At 43.9% G+C, this 18,869-nt stretch overlaps 1 protein-coding gene across 1 annotated transcript in view; it reads right to left on the reverse strand.

Annotated features, from left to right (window-relative positions):
• LOC127223885 (protein-cysteine N-palmitoyltransferase HHAT-like) overlaps positions 1-3,599 on the reverse strand; it is a 63,827-nt gene extending 60,228 nt beyond the window's left edge. The window contains exon 1 of the mRNA XM_051186576.1: positions 3,401-3,599. Coding sequence (XP_051042533.1) covers positions 3,401-3,538 — 138 coding nt within the window. The 5' untranslated portion in view covers positions 3,539-3,599. The remainder of the gene's footprint in view (positions 1-3,400) is intronic.
• Between the last annotated feature and the right edge of the window lie 15,270 nt (positions 3,600-18,869).

Here is an 18,869-nt window from a genome sequence, read left to right on the forward strand (position 1 = left end):
CAATCTATATTGAAAATTGTCACCATGAGAGGAAAAAAAAGCTAAACAGGTATGTTGGTTAGTTTTGTCAACTGGATTGGACCACAACATATTTAGTTAAGCATCATTTACAGCTGTGTCTGTAACAAGAGTGTCTCTGGATGACATGGACATTGGACTCTATGTTCCAAAGAAAGGGTACTACACTCTCCAGTATATTCCAGGCTCATCCAGTCTACTGAAAGTCAGGGTTTAAATACTAAGGCCAAGGGAACATCCCTATGCTTGAGTTTGGTCTGATTAATACAGATCTCCTGTGTTCTGAAACCATCTAGAACTTATACCATCAGCTCTCCCAGGTCTGGATTGCTCAGCCTCCATAACCACATGACCTAACTTCCTACCCTAATACACACACACACACACACACACACACACACACAGAGTTCTGTTTTTCTAGAAAACCCCAAAGCAAGGAAGGGAGTGAACTCACTGTGAAAAAAAAAAAAAAAAAAAACTAACAGATAAACCAGAGAGATTAAAGTCCTATGAAACCAAGTGCCAAGAGGGATGTCAGGTCTTTATTTGGATTTTTACAAAGAGACAGGAGAGAGGATGAAATCATGGAAAGAGAAGAAGAGGAGGCTAACAGGGTTAGAGTCCATGCAAAAGCTGAGAGAGCCTGTGAGATAGCTGGGTGGGAAAAGGTCTTGCAGCACAAGCCAGGCAGCCGAGTTCTATCACAGGAAACCATGAAAAGGCAGAAAGAGAGAACCAACTCCACACAAAGTTTTCCTCTGGCCTCCACACATGCACCCCCACCCCAATGATAGCAAATGTGTTATTTTAAAATTCCAGTTGTGTGCATTTGAGATGTCAAAGGAAAACAGATTCTCTGCTAAATTGTAAGAGAGATGAAAGGGAGAGGGACTCTGGAGTAAGACAAAGAAGAGCTAAGAATGGTATTGATTGTACACTGACAACCCCAGGCCAACACAGATACTGAGATAAACAACGGGACCTAAGTGATCATCAGACACTCACCCGGTGCTCAAGAAAGAGTCTGAACAGCCAGCAACACTATGGTGGCTGACTTGGGCTGTCAACCTGACAATAGAATCCCCTGGAAGACAAACCTCTGTGCTCATCTTGAGGGAGATTCCACTGGGTTGACTAAGGTGAGAAGACCCATCCTGCACACGAGAGGTCGTCATCTTATAGACTGGGACCCCAGACTAAAATGTAAAGGAGAGATGAATTGAGAGAAACAATCCTCTTCTCTCAGTGTCCAGGCAGCAAGCAGATGCAATGAAAACAGCCTTATTCTCCATGATGGATCCCTTGAACTGTGAGATGAAACAACCTTTCTTCCTCAAGTTTGTTCCACAACAATAAGAAAATTAATACAAACACCACCCAGGCTTCCAGGACAAAAGAGAGCTGATGCTTTAAAAAAAGCTTTATAAAATATATTTTTAAAAATACTAAATTTAATATATTTGTAATATATAAGAGAGTTATTTCACCAAAATGTATCTAAAGTTATTGTGCACTTGCGTGCCTGAATTGTGGGTGTAAAGTCAAATGCCATAAGTACAGGAGGGCCTTGGGGTCAGGTCAGCAATCTACAAAGTGGCAAACCCTGTGCCCATGAGCTTTCAGTGAGTGAGCTTTCCTCTTTGGTTTATTCCCAACCCAATTTAATCAGCAACAAGTCACATAGAACAGTTGGGTTACTCCCTTAATAGTTCAACTCCGTCAGTTTGTGACTCAGAACCCTGCCTCATATTCTGTTCAGGGTTAATATCAGTGCCTTCCTGAAGGAACATGGAGACAGAGTACCTGAAGCTGACTAGGAAAGAACTCTCTGGACTTCATGGGACGTCCCCAGGATTTGAGGACGAGCATTCCATCTTGAGAATGAAAACACCCATAAGACACAGCCTTGTATGACATTCTGCACCGTGTTTCCATAGCTTTCACTATTTTCCATAGACTTTATAGACATCCCTTGCCTTCTGGTTGCTGAGTACCACTATTGAATAAAACCTTTATCTTTTTTTTTTAAGATTTATTTTAATTTTTGTTGTGTGCCTGTGTGTGTGGGTCTGTGCATGTGAGTGAAGTACCCTCAGAAGCCAGAAGATGATGGCATCAGATCCCCCTGGAACTGAAGTTCCAGATGGTTGTTTACCTCCATATAAATGCTGCTTTTGCTGTGTGATCTCTGTGTCAGTTTTTGCTGAGATAACCACCCGTCTATGTGAGGCTATCTTTTTGAAACATGCATCAGTGCCTTCATTTCTGTCTCAATGGTGTGTAAGATGTATTTGCTTTAGCCTCATGCACTGGGTAGAGTTTATCCCCATTAATCATTTTTTTCCAGTGGAATCTCTGGCATTTTACAACCTGCCATGAGAGCACACACTGACACATTTCCTTTTGGGCCATTCTTTGGGTTGGCAGAGCACTGTTCACATTCAGAAACACTGATTCCCTATGAGATTTTCATGTATCAGCTGCCACATTTACAAGGCAAAATATATGTGTGGTGCTTAAGATAGCTACAGAGGGGAGTGTACAATTAATTTCCCAGTCATACCTATAGATGCAGAATGCAGCTTTATCCCTCAACTGTCTGCTAAGCTGGCACCAACAGCATCTATCAAAATTGAAAATGCCAGCATCACTCAGGACTGGCAAGGGCATCTGGGAGGATGGGAACTTGATGCCTTGTCTACAGGCTGGTAAGTGCTGTTATGCAGTGAGCCGTGAACATGAGAAGACCCTTTAACCTGACAGTTTTACTCAGGGGACCTCATCCTGACTATGAGATCCGTATCGATTTATAATGAAATATTTGTAATTAAACAAATTATGAAGTATCCACATAAGGGCTCTACACAGGTCTGCTGGCTTGGAGAGGTGGTTGAAGCACCACCACAGCATTCACTGTAAATGGTTGTGCTGAGTGTGCATGTACAAACACCACCATGGCAATCGCTGTAAGTAGCTATGCAGAGCGTGTACGCATATGCGGATCATGTACACACAGAACATGCTTAGAGGAGTAAGTTTTATTGTCAATTTTTAAATTATTTACTCTTATCTGGATTTTTAAATTTATCTATAATAAATGCCTAGACTTTTATAGTTATAAAACCATTCATGTATCCATTTGTCCATCCATCCAACCAACCAACCAACCACTCAGGTAATCAATGGTTTTGAGGCCTCCCCACCCCTATCCCTATTCACACTTCCTAGAGACACATAGACTTTGAAATTGCCTGGCAAGAACTGCTCATTTTAAGTGAATCTGGTGACCACCATCCCAGCCAAACTAGTTTCTCCTTGCTCAGCTGTCCCCTACCACACCCTACCACACCCTACCACACCGGCAGTGATGGATCCTGCTCACCAAGGTCTCCCGGACACAGGGCCTCTCCAGCAGCCTCTGGGCTCCACTCTCCACGGTGACTCCTAGCCAGTTGAGCGCTGCCCAGCACCAGAGGTCCTCATAGCTGCCATGCCAGTAGCTCACAAATGCAAATGTCATTGCAGTAGAGAGCAGTGTCCCCAGCAGGCCATGCTGGGACCCACCCAGTGGAATGTACACATACCTGGAGAAAGAAGAGGCTATGAGAAGCTATGCTGATGGATAGAGGGATGCACTCACCTCTCTCTGCTCTGGCTTGACTCTCTCAAATACCAACATTATTGTTTAAGGTACAAAGATCCCACTTCCAGGCATCTGTAGGCCAAACCCTGAACTCTCTGCCTCACTCGTCGTCGGCAAAACCCCAAACTTGCACAGGGTGTATCTTTAGTTCAGATGAACATACATATCAGGGAGCCCTTATTGTGGCAAAACTGCACTTAGAAGATGGGTTTATAGCTGGTGAATGGATGCATCTAACCTTGGAGCCCATCAAGGTGAACCTACTAAGCTGCTGGCATTGGGAGGACACTGACCATCACAGCAAGTGTGCATTTTACAGCTCAGACCAGTAAGCTTATGGTAAAGCCATATTTAAAATAATGGTAAAAACCATTATTTAAACACAGTTGCTAAAAGCAGGCCCTTTCATGGGAGCATAAGAAGGGTAACAGGGCTGGTCCCAGATTCCCAGGCAAGTGGCCAAGAAACAAGTCCAGAGAGGAACTCTGGACTCACATGAGTGCTGGACCAATGCCTCACCCTCTGCTCCAGTGCATGGTGTCCTCACATCTGTCTCCATCTCTGAGTGATTAATGCCCAAGTATGAGAATATGGAACTTCAGGAGCTTATCTTCCTTTGTGGCTTCTAAAATACCACAGGCCTCAGTTGGTTAATTCTGGTCAGTTCTGCTTTGCCTCACTTCTACTTGATTCATTGAAGCACCGTGTTTCACACCTGTCATCCCAGAATCCTATTGGTTTTGCATTCGTACTATACACACTACTTTCTTATTGTGGAAGAAGTTTTATTTAAAAATCATTTTAATAGAACTACTTCTTAGAAACCAAAATTAAATAAAATTAATCAGATCAAAAGACAAATGTTAAAAAAAATGTACTTTACTTGAAATAATTTAAACAATGCGTAAAGTCAAGCTTATTACTGAGACACTGAGTGTCCAGTCAACAGATGTGTACATTGTAGTTGGCCCTCAAACTCTTTTTTTCTCCAAAATGCTGGGGCTAGAATTGAAGACCCTGTGAACGCTTGAAAAGTGCACGGTCATGTCCCCGGCCTCCTTCTAACTTCTGTTTTTCTTTATGATGAAAAGGTTCAGAATCATTTTTTCCAGGCTTCTCTAAACAGGCATGTTTCACACAATATGCATGGCTCCTCCCAGCATTTCTCACCACCCTCTCCCAGAGGCTGGGCTTGGCTTCCCTTCCCTCAGTTTCTGATTCCTATGTAGCTCAGTGTTCTGGCTGTGGGCCTTCTTGGTTCCCATGGGCCTTCTTGGTCCTCTTGGTCCTTGGTCCTCCTCTCCTCCCTTCTCTACCCCCACCCTCTCCTCTCATGGCCCAGTCTGTTCTGCTGGCCACGCTCAGTCTGGACCCTTCTAGATGCCTCTGGCCATTTTTTTCCCCTCGTCTCTACAATAAAAACCTTCTCTTTAATCATACCTTGGGGCGATCATGTCCTCATTTTCATTCAGTCACCTTACCATGCACCAGGACATTTGGACTTGTTGTCCTAGCTAGCTAACTGTGATGGAGACTACTTTTTGGCAGTGCCTGAGGTGAATTCTAGGTCTCACACAGTACTCTGCCACTAAGCTGCATGTCCAGCTCCTCCTCCACAGACTAAGCTTTATCAGGTCTAAGCCACACACACACACCCTGGCTTGGTGTTCATGATTGGCTTGCACCCCTGTTATAGCAAGAATGCTGCTGGGTCAGTTTAGAGAATATCCCTCTCTGCCCCACCCAATCACCCTTGATATACTGATTCCTTTCCCCTCCCTCAGCCACCTTAGCCTAGCTTCCTTTCAGCAGAAACCCAATTAGGTTGGAGACTAGGGTGGTGACTTAGTAGGCAAAGCACTTGCAGTGCAAGTCCAAGGATTGAGTTCAATTACCAGAGCACCCTCTCTCCTCCAAAAGTATAATTTCAAATACGCATGCAATTCCAGAGCCAGGGAAGCAGAGGAGGCTCGCTCTGTGGCTTGCTGCCCTCATCTACTTATTAAGTTTAGGGCAGTGAGACACCCGCCACTAAAAACAGCTTGATAGCACCCGAGAAATGACACTGACGTGGTCCCCTGGTCTCTACATGCATACACACATGCACATGTACCTGCATACATGTGTACCTACATGGACAGGTACACAAAGCATCCCATCAGGTCTGTTCAACAGGAGTCTCCCTGAATCCCAATGTTCCATTCAGTGAACACATATGCTCTGTGGGTTTGCATCTTGTTTGTCGTGTTCACAATTGAGTCCAGCCTCATTCTGAGCCTTCCTCCATGCCCCACATCTTAGTAGTCTCTGCACAAAACTGCCCTTAACACTGTAGTGTCTATCACTGCTTTCCTGTAATGCCTTTCACTTCAAAATGCCTTTCTAGTTTGGACAAGAAATCATACAATCACATTAGTTAACCCCACTTTATGGGCAAGAAAACAGAGGCTGAGAAGTTAATTTGATGAAGAAACCCATCAAAGAGGAGAAAAGTCAAGGTATACCATACACCAGGGCCACAAAAGCTAATGATGTCTTCCTTGCACCAAACATCCCCATCTTTCTCTTTAGTCAGGAAGAATGCTAAAGCCATGTAACATTGAAGCAAACAAATTAGTAACTATGTTCCTAGATATTATGTCCCTGAAGGGGCTGAAGAAGGCTCAGCTGTGAGCATAAGGACCCAAGTTCAATCCCTGAACTGAAAAACTAAAATAAAATCTGAGACAGGTGGATCACTAGAAAGTGCTCCTGGACTAATAAGCAAGCTCCTGGGAAAAGGGAGACCATGCCTCAAAAGCAACCAGCAACAAAAATGTGGCTGGTACCAGAGAAACAACATCCAAGTCTATTCCCTGGCGTATACACACATGTGCTTACACACACACACACACACACACACACACACACACACACACACCTGCACATGCACAGATAATGCTGTACACACTTGCATGTTCTTTCCATTTCAGGCATTTACTTTTTAAGCCTCACAGGGATTGGGACATCCAAGAGACCCAAGGTATTCTTGCCATGACATGGGCATACCTGGCTGTAAGACAACAGCAGGTCCTACTGTGAGGCTACATGCCATGGTGCTAGGTCTATCAGGAAGGCTTCCAGTGTGGGAGAGGTGGGGTTGAGGAAAGTCTATTGGAGTGCAGGGGGCTGGACCACAGAGTGTCCCACTTTGGTAACGAGTCAAGGAAGTGGTCCTCTAAGCAGAGGGAAGGCTGGATGCTGCTACAGGGGCACCTAGGAGAAGGGGACAGTGAGCCTGAGAACACCTGCAGAGGCATAGGTTTTACTTGGAGCTCTGCTGCCTCCTACAGGCTGCTTGGTTATCTGTGTGCAATAGGAACAGAATATGGGCTGGAATCTCCATGGTCTCCTATAGGCATTGAGGTAACCCCTTTCTACCACGATGCTACTACTGTCAGGTACCATAACATTGTAAACTTTAAAAAGATGATCATTTTCAATAGCATTAAGGATGACTGTAGCTAAAGGAAACATTGCAGCATTTACAAACCTGTTTACATGTTAAGACCATATGCACTAAAGAAAAGTAAGCCAGTGAGACTTGGCATTGGGTCCAACTCCAAAAAGGACCGTCTGCAAGATCAGGATGCTGCAGTGACCTCCTCTCCCTTACATGTAGCTATTTTAAACCATAAGTCCTTACTTTGCTTCTGAAACTGACAACTGACCAAAAACAGTCCCTGAAAATTCTTTATATTCCAGGAAGTAAGATATTGAAGGTCCCCCAGGACACAAGCATTCTTTGTTCCAGAACAGAAGGAGGGTAGACTCTTCACTCTTCATTTCTGGAAGACAGTAAGTTTGGCAAGAAGAAGGAGGGGGCTCTCTCTTTAATACATTCCAGCAGCCTGGTCTGTGATCAGTAAGAATAGAGGCTTGTCTGCCTCAGAAACACACACCAGCCATTTGGATGAGCTGCACAGCCATTGATCTCCCAGTGGAAGACATGCTCAGCACAGCAAAAAACCCTGAGTGTGTGAGATGTAAAGCCTGATCCTGCCTGGTCTGTTCTGCGTGGTCACTGTCTGCAGAGAATGCTGATGGAGGTTGGCACCTCTCATGCAAAACAAAACAAAACAAAACAAAGAAACCTCACAGAATTAACACAACATGGAAACCCCAAGCCAGCAGGAAGCTACCAACAAGAGATAGATATCATTCACAGTGCCAGGTGCTTTCTGCAGACTGTAGACAGTCATTAAGACAGGTTTCAGGGAAATACTGATAAAGCTTGTTTTCCCCCAACAGGTCCAAGTTAAGCCTGGTGTGTTCCCTGTCACCATTGTCACAACGGGAGCCATCCTTGGTGATAAATGCTCCCCTTATTTAATTTGGTGTGCAGATTACTTTCTATAGACATGCCCACTAGTCTTTTTTGAGTAGACCAGCAGGTCTCAAACTCACGGCGATCTTCCTGCCTCAGCCTCCCCAGTGCTGGGGATTACAGGTATATGCCACATGTATTGTCTTTTATTAACTAAAACCTGGTTATCTTGCTTGGGAAGATAATGTTCCCTTATGAAGATGTGCATCAATTACCACATTCAAGATAACCCCAGAGGTACTAAAATGCATCAATGTCACACTAAGCAATGAAACCAAAGCAGTGTCCTCTTAGATTAATTTAACCAAGAACAAGCCCACATTGAAATTCTTCATTTCTCTCCCTGAGTCTGCCTGTAGTTTGTGGTTACAAGCTGGTCTTTCTGCTGTGTGAGTCTGAAACTGTTTTGTTAGTTGTGTCTGTATGCCTTGCCTCTCCCTAATCAATGGCTTTGCTCTGTGTTTGTTAAAGAATACATAAAATATGTCACAGGAATTAAATGAGGGAGTTTTACAGAATTTTCAACAGAGCTTTACAAGGAAAGAAGTTGCTTTACTGACCCCCACTGACCCTGAGCAGCCCTCAAGATGACAACAGACATTATCAAGCTATATCTATGTTGCTTGCAATATTTATGGTAGAATTTATGGTTTTATGGTTGCTTTCAGTCTGTTGCCTGCTTTCAACAAATGATCACCACAATATACATACACTCATACAATATTCTGGCTTGGCTCATGGAAGAATACATTATTTAAGATTAAAGCTATGTACTATAAAAAGCTGTAAAAGCTGATTGTGTGGGAAATCTAAGGCAAGCAAGGTTGGTTGTATTGTTCTCTTAAAGGCAAGTAAAACTTAAATAGACTGAGTACACAGTAGGCTATCAGGTTAATTATACAGTCTCAAATGATGTCAAGACATATAATTAACTTGGCTGCAAGGTCCAACAAAAGTTCAGTCTCTTTTGGGGGTCAAGGGATTTTCAGAACAATGTATCACTACAAACGTGTTTGGGCTGGTGAACTTCATTAGCTACTACTGAGTGTAGTGCCAGGGGTCAGAGTTATAACATTCATTACAGGACAGAACAAATGACTACTCTCAGAGATATGTGCTACAGTGACCAGGCTGGCACCCTGAAGATGTCATGTGAGTCAGAGGTAGGGCACAGGAAGTCAGTGGGAAGGTGGGTATGTGCCTGTGAGCAGTTCCCATGATGGGAAATCAATGTGTCTACCTCCCCCCCCCATGCTCACCACAAATAACACCTCACAAATATGCCTGCAGCAAGGATAGGTTGAGAAGTCCATGCATGTATCTGTTAGTCTTAAATCTATTCTGTTTCTCACCTTTCCCAAGAAATGTCCTTTGAACTTTCTTTCTCTTTGACCTAGGGAGTCACACAATAGGTACATTGCTTCCTGAAAATGTCTTCACAGGTCATGGCTTTCCTATTATGGCTATCATTTCAGCTAAATTACAAGATTTCCACAGGGCTAAACAGGTAAGGAAGTGTGTGTGCATATGCATGCATGCATGCTTGGTTGTGCGTGTGTTTGTATGTGTGTGTGTGTGTGTGTGTGTGTGTGTGTGTGTGTGTGTGTAGGTGTCTGTACATTTCACTGTCCTATATTAGCCAGTAATGGTGTGCTAGTCAAATCTCCATCTTAAGGGGAATATATAAAGGCCTAGTGTTTTTTCTCACAAAGAAGCTAAAGATTACTTATAAAGGGTTTTAAAGTAGTATATACACACAAAAAATATAATTTGCTTTTAACATTTTTAGTTCGGTGCAGACCATAATGGAACTTTAATAACAAGCAAGTCACAATTGGTCAATGGGCAGCCACAGACTTGATCATTTCCAAACAGAGAGGAGAGGACCACTTTCAAAGCAGAGGGGATATTCTGAGCCATTAAAAGGAGCTGATTAGAGGTTTCTTGAGAAATTCTGAAAAGTTACCTAGTAAGAATTCTGTGTCCTGTCTCTCAATAGAAAACTGTAGAGTTTATAAAATAAAAACTAAACCAACCATGGTGGTGGTTCACACCAATAATCTTAGCAGGTAGGAGGTGGAGAGGCAGGAGGATTGCTGTGAGTTTTGAGGCTAGCCTGAAGGGAAGAGTAAAGCCCTGTCTCAAAACAATAGCAACAACAAAGTTAGTCAAGCCATATCTAGCCCATACTTAAACATTCATATTTATGTAATTATATGACCACATTTTTAAAAGCCATAATCTAACAGTCCACAAGCTCTGAGGGCTGATGTACTATGCTAAGACCAGACTGTGCTTACAGCTGAGAGAAATACTCAGCTTGTTCTTCAGCTCAAAACCGGGAGCAAATCCCTCCAGAGTTCTGCTTCTTGGGGCAGGAAGTATTGAAATGTTGGGAAAGGCCAGTCCAAGCCAGCAGCAAAGTGCATGACAATGAATGGGGGATACTTAGAAGCCAGAGGCAAGGCTTTGGGCCTGCTGGACCATCTCAGGTCCCAGAGCCTGTCAGAGTCTGCTCCACTGCAGAACCTTGGCCAGTGTAGATGGAAGGTCCTCACACCTTCTTTTAGAGCATCTATGGAGATCAGATGAGATGGTAGTTCCAGGAGGCTTCCAGAGGTTCAGGAGGCTCCAGGAGACTTTGTTTCTGCTTCATTGTAGCAAGGATACTTGGTGAGAGACCTGGGCAACGTTGTGAGTGCAAGGACAGCAAGGACTGGCAGATCTCGGGAATGCCTTTATCTTGTTGATATTTGTACCCATTGATGCATAACACACTCTCCTCCATCACCCCTACAGTGGAAACGCCCACTTTTCCCTCTGCCCCATGCACTTCAATCATATTCAATCATGATGATGGGTCATACAGGAGACGTTCCTCTGGACCAGTTAGTTGGCTTCTCTTAGCACAATACTCCCCAGGTTTATTCATCAATGTTGCTCCAACAGAGAGGATTGCCTGATTACAGATGAAAGCTTGTACACTTGCTAGTTGGCCAGCAGCACAGGGAATATCTTGCTACTTATTATGGATTGGATCTAAAATGCCCCGTCCCCAGCAGGTGTTCTTGAAGACTGTGGAGCCTTCAGGATGTGAGATCTATTTGTCCAGAAGCAGGCAAGGAACCAGAGTGAGCCTCCTAAGCATGTGAGGCAGGCACCTGGAGCTCAGACCTGCATCTCTTCCAGCCTACGTTCTCTGTTCCTTACCTATACCATGCAGACAAAGCAGTCACATACTTCTGCTGACAGAGTTGCTGTAGCCATCAGGTTTCCCCATCCCTGCCATCCTGTCCCCTCAGAAACTCAGCCAAAATAAACTTCTCATTCCTTTAACTGCTTCTGTCTGGTCTTTTGTCATAGCGATGAAAAAATGAGACACTATTTTTTTTTACCCACAAAAAGGAAGAAACCAAAAGTTATGAGGAGAGTTTCATAGGTGACAGTTTATTTACTCCTCTGAGTCTGGACTAAACTGTTTTGATATTTCCTCTGCCAATTAATCCCTAACTTTAGCCTCAGGCAGACTCTTCAGCCATATTCTTCACCAAAATATCACAGGAATGACCTCTAGGCAACATGTTAATATTCGTCTCTTCTGAAACCTCTTGGACCAGACCCCCATTTTAACTCACACTCAGCACCACTACCTTCCATGTTCCTACCAGGATGGTACATTAAGCCCCACTTAAAGCACTCAACCTCGTTTCTAACTCAAAGTCCCAAAGCCCACACTCCTTCAAACAAAAGCACGGTCAGGCCTATCACAGCAATACCCCATTCCCTGGTACCAACATCTGCCTTAGGATCTGAACTGCTGAAGAGACACAATGACCACAGCAAGTCTTATAAAGAAAAACATTTAACAGGGTGTCTTACCATTTCAGAGGTTTAGTCTATTGTCCTCATGGTAGGACACAAGGGGCATTTGGACAGACATTCAAACTACCACAGGGTCTAAGTGTGAAGAGGTGAGAGCTATGGATTCAACCTACACTACACAGCCTGATGCTGACACTTAATCCAGATGTCATGAAGGTGTCCTTCGCACATGCAGAGTTGAGGATGTGTTGATGTGTAGGTGAGGGATTATAATGAGTTTACCAGACTCAAGATAAATGATAAATGGGTGTGTTATTTGGGATGAACTTTCACAGGTAACAGTAAGTACTGTTGCAGTGTTCCTGCTTGAAAAATGCAAACCCTGCATCTGCAATGCTCTCCGAGATCCTGAACGGGGCTTCCATCCCCAGCTCCTCTAACGGGTCATATCCTAACCTGAAACTATACCTATAGGGCATGGCCACTGTTACAGGTTCACAGGAAAGATGCTGCTACTTTGATGGACGAGGATAAAGACAACCAACCCTACCACAACCCAAACCATCTTCAGTACCCTGCAACAAAGGCGCAATGGACTTTCCACATGATACACCTTACCTACCAAAGTCACCTGACAGTGTCCCTTGAAATGAGTGATTTGTGTGTGTGTGTGTTGGTTTGGGTTTTTTTGACACAAAGTCTTGCTATGTATTTGCCTGCTACTCACTGCATAGTCTAAAATGGTCTTGAATTCAAAGCAATCCTCCTGCCTCGGCCTCTGGAGTGCTGTGGGATTATAGGTATACATTAACATGCCTGGTTTTCACTTCTCCATCTTAAAGGTTCCTGACAATGCTCTGGAGGTTCAGTGTCCCAGTGACACACAAGCCTTTGAAATAATCCTGAGCAAACAGCCCTAGAAGATGCCATCTTCAGAATTTACCATGACAGAGACAGAGGCATGGGCATCCTTGGGGCAAAGGGACACCTGAAAGCAGATTATAGTGTCTTTCCATGGGGGCTTCTAACCCTTTTCCAGGCCTGCCTTTGCCTCTACCTATAAATGAGCACATAAAACAGGTTTGATTAGAGGGGATGGAGGGAGAGTATCCACCCCTTAGTGCTGTTGCACAGAACCTAATCAGTAATAAAAAGGTCCTCAAAGACTCAGTTTAATAATCACCAAGATTTCCTGGCTGTCTGCCTGTCTTCCTATCTTCCTCCTAAGAAGGCACTAAAAGCACTTACATGCTTCTCCAGGCCACATGGAAGGGGGTAGCACATGGCAAGCCAGAAGCAAAGGGGTGAATCCAGATGTGTGCGTGACCACATAGCCCTATAGTCAGCAGGGGAAGGAGAACCCCATCCTCCTCCTTCCCTTCTCCTGACATGCTGTCCGTCCTCTGTTCTGTCAGCACCTCCTAAATCTAAGGGTCAGCACTACGCCATTGGACGCACAGCCCCTCTCCTTAGTGACTGTGCTATTTGTTCTCCTGGCTGCTTCTTGGACATCTGCCTCTCACCCCACATCCTACCCACTATTGGTCCTAATCTTCACACTCATGCATCACGGCAGTTGGGAAAATACGTGCTATAAAAGGACTGTGTAAAATGTGAAGGTCACTGTGCCGGTGTGGTGCCTTGGGCCCTCTAGAAGAAAGTATTCTAAAGACAAATGCAGTCAAGAAATGCCAGGAGGCCTATGGAGGCATGTCACGGTGCAATGATGAAGGCAGCCATGCTGGACAGGGCCTCCCAGATGCAAGAGGAGAGGCTCTGCCAATTGTAGACTCCAGGTTTCCATGGCAACACAGCATCACATGCAGAAAGTCTAGTTAGTGGTACACATAAAAAGAAGATGGCCACACGCAAGTTTCTTCTCCCTAGGGAGTATGTGTCTGTCGCAACTGCCAAGTCTTTTCCAAAAAGCCATCTTGCCTATGGTGGCTCTCTTTGCTTTATGACCCAAATGGAGAACCTATCAGCCTGGCTCTACCGAAGTCAGCTTCCAACAGGCTCCCTCCTGGGTTGCCACCTACACTTAGGAATCACCAAATAGACTCTACCCAATCAATGAGCTTGCTCTGGACCTGGGCCCTGTAGTCCTTCCAAGGTCTACCCCAGCCATATTTTTCCTTCTACTTGGGGTTCAATACTCACTTTGAGGAATACTTTTCTCATCTAATCTTACCCTTTGGTTGGTTGGTGTGTGTGTGTGTGTGTGTGTGTGTGTGTGTGTGTGTGTGTACATGCACCAGAGGTTAACCTCAGCTGTCACCCCTCAAACACTGCCTTGTTTTTTGAGACAGAGTCTCTAACTGGCATGAGGCTTGCCAAGTAGGCTAGGCTGTCTGGTGAGGGAACCCTTAGGACCTGCTTTTCCCCACACCCCCAGTACTGAAGTTAGTAGCACATGCTACCACACCTGGCTTTCCCTAACCTGGGCTCTGGGGGACTGAACACGGGTCCTCTTGTTTGGAAGGCAAGCTCTTTACTAACTGAGCCATCACCCCAGCCCTCACACTTTGATTTATCTCCTGGAGTAACATGCTCATCCCAGTCTAAATGATTTCATTCGCCTTTGTGCACCAGGCTTCTGTACTGTACTTAAACCAATGCTTCAGGCCGGGGACAAGCACCATCTGTCATCTTATATCAAGACACAGGGCAGAAAATCAGAGCCCTTCTTCTCCTGAGGCTTCCCCAGAGTCCAAGTCCAGGGGTCCAGGATAAATGCTGACACCTCTGTCTTCTATTCTTTTCCTCATCTTCCTCATCCAAATTCATTTTCCTTTCTTCTTCCAGTGCCTTCCACACTGTATACAGAGTTCCTACAGCCAGCCAACCTTATAAGTGCCACCATCTTCATAGGCTGCTGCTGGCTTCCCCACCTTGCACTGTCTGGAGAGTGCTGTTTAGGAAGTCAGGCTAAACCACTCATGACAGCTAGCAGGATCCGGCAGGTAAGACATCTCTCTGCCAACACTTTCCCAGAAAAGCTGCCAGGAGTACCAAAAATACAGGGGCATATTTATCCAAAGAGCAAAGCAATGCAGTTAAATCTCTTTAAAATTAAAGCACTTGTCTAGGCATGGTGATGCACACCTCTAATCTTAGCATTAGCACAGCCAAGGCATGCAGATTTCTATGAATTCTAGACCACCCTGATCTGCATGTGCAGTTCTGGGATAGCCAGGGCTACCTAAGAGACCCTGTATCAAAACAAACAAACAAAACTTAAAGCACTAAAGTTGGGAGTGTTAATTTGTAATCTTGACTTTCAGAAGCCTTACACAAAACCACCAGCATCAGGTGAATGTGCTCACAAGTCTGCAGGGGAATGACTTTCTTTGCCCCTTTTGTGGTGCCCAAGTCAAGTTTCCTAGACAAACAAACAACAACTCATCCTCTGCCATCCACACCACTCTTTCTGCAATGTTAGATGGTCACAGGGAAGTACAGAATCTGGACTATGGTTGGAAAAGAACAAAAGACACAGCGTGCCTTTGGGCTACAGTAGCTCCATGTAAAGCATTCCCCTTGCAAGCAAGTGGATTTGAGTTTGAACCCTGCGACCCCATGTAAGAGAGCTGTGCTGACAAGAGTGCATGTTTGCAATTCCAGAACCTGGGAGGTTGAGAGGGGATGACCCCTGGGGCTTGCTAGAAAGCCAGACAAGGCTACTTGTCAAAGTCCATGCTGGTTATAGACCCTTGCTTAAAATATAAGGCAAACAGAGCCTAAGTAATGACACCAAATATTGTCTGTTGACTTCTACATGCCAAAGATATGTACACACTCAGGTGCATGTGCACACAGGTACATACGCACACAGGTGAATACACACACAGGTGCAAGCACACACAGCTGAATGTACACTGAAGTATACACGCACACAGGTGCATACACACACAGTTGCATATACATACAGGTGCATATACATACTGATGTGTGCAGGTACTGATAAATACATACACAGGTGCAGACACACACGGGTGCATGCACACACAGGTGCAGACATTGGAGCACACTGACAATCAAAAAACTTTCCTGTGGGGACCACAGATGGGGTTCAATGGCCAGAATGAGAAGCAAGTGAGATGAAACAGCAATGGCTATCATACAGGCAACAACATCAAAACACTGCCACTCAATGCTGTCTTCAAGAGGAAGGAAAATAAAGGTCTCAAGAGCTGAAGTGATTTTCAGAAAACAATCCAAGTGTGACGGTTGCTGGTAGTAACGATGAGACCATTCCCATCCTGGGCTGAAATCGAGGCTCTGACAAACCAGCTTTGATAGAATCGTCCAGGCCGCCTCTCACTTATCATAATTATGATTCACAGTCCCTATCAGAGATGATGCCTTTTAGAACTGGGTGCTGGCAGGGAAAACTGATAAAGCTTAAGCTTGGGTACAAATGACAATAGATCTGTGACAGCTGACCCCACCCCTGTGCCTATTGTCTCTGTGTTCAGGAAACAAGGGCCCTGGAGCATTTTCTCAGGATGTAGTGAGTGATACCACCCACTCAAATGGCCCCATGACAACTGAATGAACCCTCAAGTGCACATTAGAGATTAACATTTTAAGACTGGCATGTTACAGAGACTGCCTAAGGATAGCATTACATGTGACACACAATGTAGAGCCTGCTACAGATTATAAGTGCAATAGGGTTTTAAGAAAATACAACAGCAGTGTCCACAGACCTGGAGAGTGTGAAATAGTCACTTCATGAAAGCTGGGGATAGAAGTGAGCATACAAATGACATCCCACCTACTCTTAAGACCCCCCTCAAGTGGAGTCAAGAGGAGGAAAGGCATTTCTAGGTGAGAGCTTTCCCTGGGGAAGGCAGCTCAAGATTAACTCACATGGGCTGCAGAGGGAAGCCATGTCTTGGGTCTAGGGAACCAGAAAAGCAGCTGGATCCACCTGACAGGAGTGTGATCCCCAGTTCTGCCTATATCATTCTCCTGACTCCCAAGACAAGGTGGATGAAGCTGTGAGCCAGTGCATCAGCCACTACTGAGTGGATAAAGGGATACAGCTTTGGAGTGGGGCTCTATCTTGCTCACATAGACACATAGACTGCCTGTTAATCAATTCCAGCACAGGCCTGGTAAAATGGCAAACCTCCCAAGACAGCAACAGAGGAAGAGGGGACCACCCCCTCCCTGATGCTTTCAAGAAAAGATCTTAAAAGTTGACAAGACTTGGGTCTATCTGCAGTCTTCTACACACCATCATCCAATTGTGCCTGCACCATTTGTTGAAGATACTTTCCTCGCCCCATTGTATTCTTTTAGCTGTTTTGTCGAAAATCAGGTGTTCATAGGTGTGTGGGTTTATATCAGGATTTTCGATTAGATTCCATTGGTCTACCTGTCTATTTTTGTGCCAATACCAGGCTGTTTTCAGAACTATAGCTCTGTAGCAGAGCTAAAAGACTGGGGTAGTGATGCCTCCTGAAGTCCTTTTATTGTATAGGGTTGTTTTGGCTATCCTGGGTCTTTTGTTTTTCCATATAAAATTGATTATTATCCTTTCAAAGTCAGTGAAGAAATGTGGTGGGATTTTAATGGGGATTGCATTGAATCTGTAGATTGCTTTTGGCAAGATTGCTATTTTTACTATATTTATCCTACCTATCCAAGAACATGGGAGATCTTTCCATTTAATTTCTTTCTTTAAAGCCACAAAGTTCTTATTATATAGGTCTCTCCCTTGTTTTGTAAGCATTACCCCAAGATACTTTATGTTGTTTGTGGCTATTGTAAAGGGTGATGTTTCTTTGATTTCTTTCTCAGCCTCTTTGTCATCTGAAAAAAGTAGGGCTACTGATTTTTTTTTTTTTAGTTATCTTGTATCCTGCTAGTTTGCTGAAGGTGTTTATCAGCTGTAGGAGTTCCCTGGTAGAGTTTATTGGGTCGCTTATGTAAACTATCATATCATCTGCAAATAGAGACAGTTTGACTTCTTTCTTTCCAATTTGGATCCCCTTGATCTCCTTTTGTTGTCTTATAGCTTTAGCTAGAACTTCAAGTACAATATTGAAGAGATATGGAGAGAGAGGGCAGCCTTGTCTTGTTCCTGATTTTAGAGGAATCCTTAAGCTTCCCTCCATTCAGTTTGATGTTGCCTGTTGGTTTGCTTATTATGTTTAGGTATGTTCCTGTTATCCCTGACCTCTCCAAGACCTTTATCATGAAAGGGTGTTGAATTTTGTCAAAGGCTTTTTCGGCATCTAGGAAGATGATCATATGGTTTTTCTTTTTCAGTTTGTTTATATGGTGGATCACATTGATAGATTTTCGTATGTTAAACCATCACTGCAATCCAGGGATGAAGCCTACTTAGTCATGGTGGATGATTTCTCTGATGTATTCTTGGATTCAGTTTGCCAGTATTTTATTGAGTAGTTTTGCATCAATGTTCATCAGGGATATTGGTCTGTAGTTTTATTTCTTAGTTGTGTCTTTGTAAGGCTTGGGTACCAAGGTTATTATGGCCTCGTAGAAAGAGTTTGGCAATGAACCTTCTGTTTCTATTGTGTGGAACAATTTGAAGAGTATTGGTATTAGTTCTTCCTTGAATGTCTGGTAGAATTCTGCACTGAAGTCATGTGGCCCTGGGCTTTTTTTTTTTTTTGGAAGGCTTTTGATGATTGCTTCTATTTCATTGCGGGTTATAGGTCTATTTTAGTTGTTTGTCTGTTCTTGATTTAATTTTGGTAAGTGATAGTTATCCAGAAATTTGTCCATTTCCTTTGAGTTTTCAAATTTTGTTGAATTCAGGTTTTCAAAGTATGACCTGAAAATTGTCAGGATTTCCTCAGTGTCTGTTGTTATGTTCCCCTTTTTCGTTTCTGATTTTGTTAATTTGCATGTTCTCTCTCTGCTTTTTCATTAGTTTGGATAGAGGTTTGTCTATCTTGTTGATTTTCTCAAAAAAAAACAACTCTTTGTTGCATTAATTTTTTTTTATTGTTTTCCTGGTTTCTATTTTGTTGATTTCAG

Source organism: Phodopus roborovskii, unplaced genomic scaffold (genome assembly GCF_943737965.1).
Source record: "Phodopus roborovskii unplaced genomic scaffold, PHOROB, whole genome shotgun sequence".
NCBI lineage: Eukaryota > Metazoa > Chordata > Mammalia > Rodentia > Cricetidae > Phodopus > Phodopus roborovskii.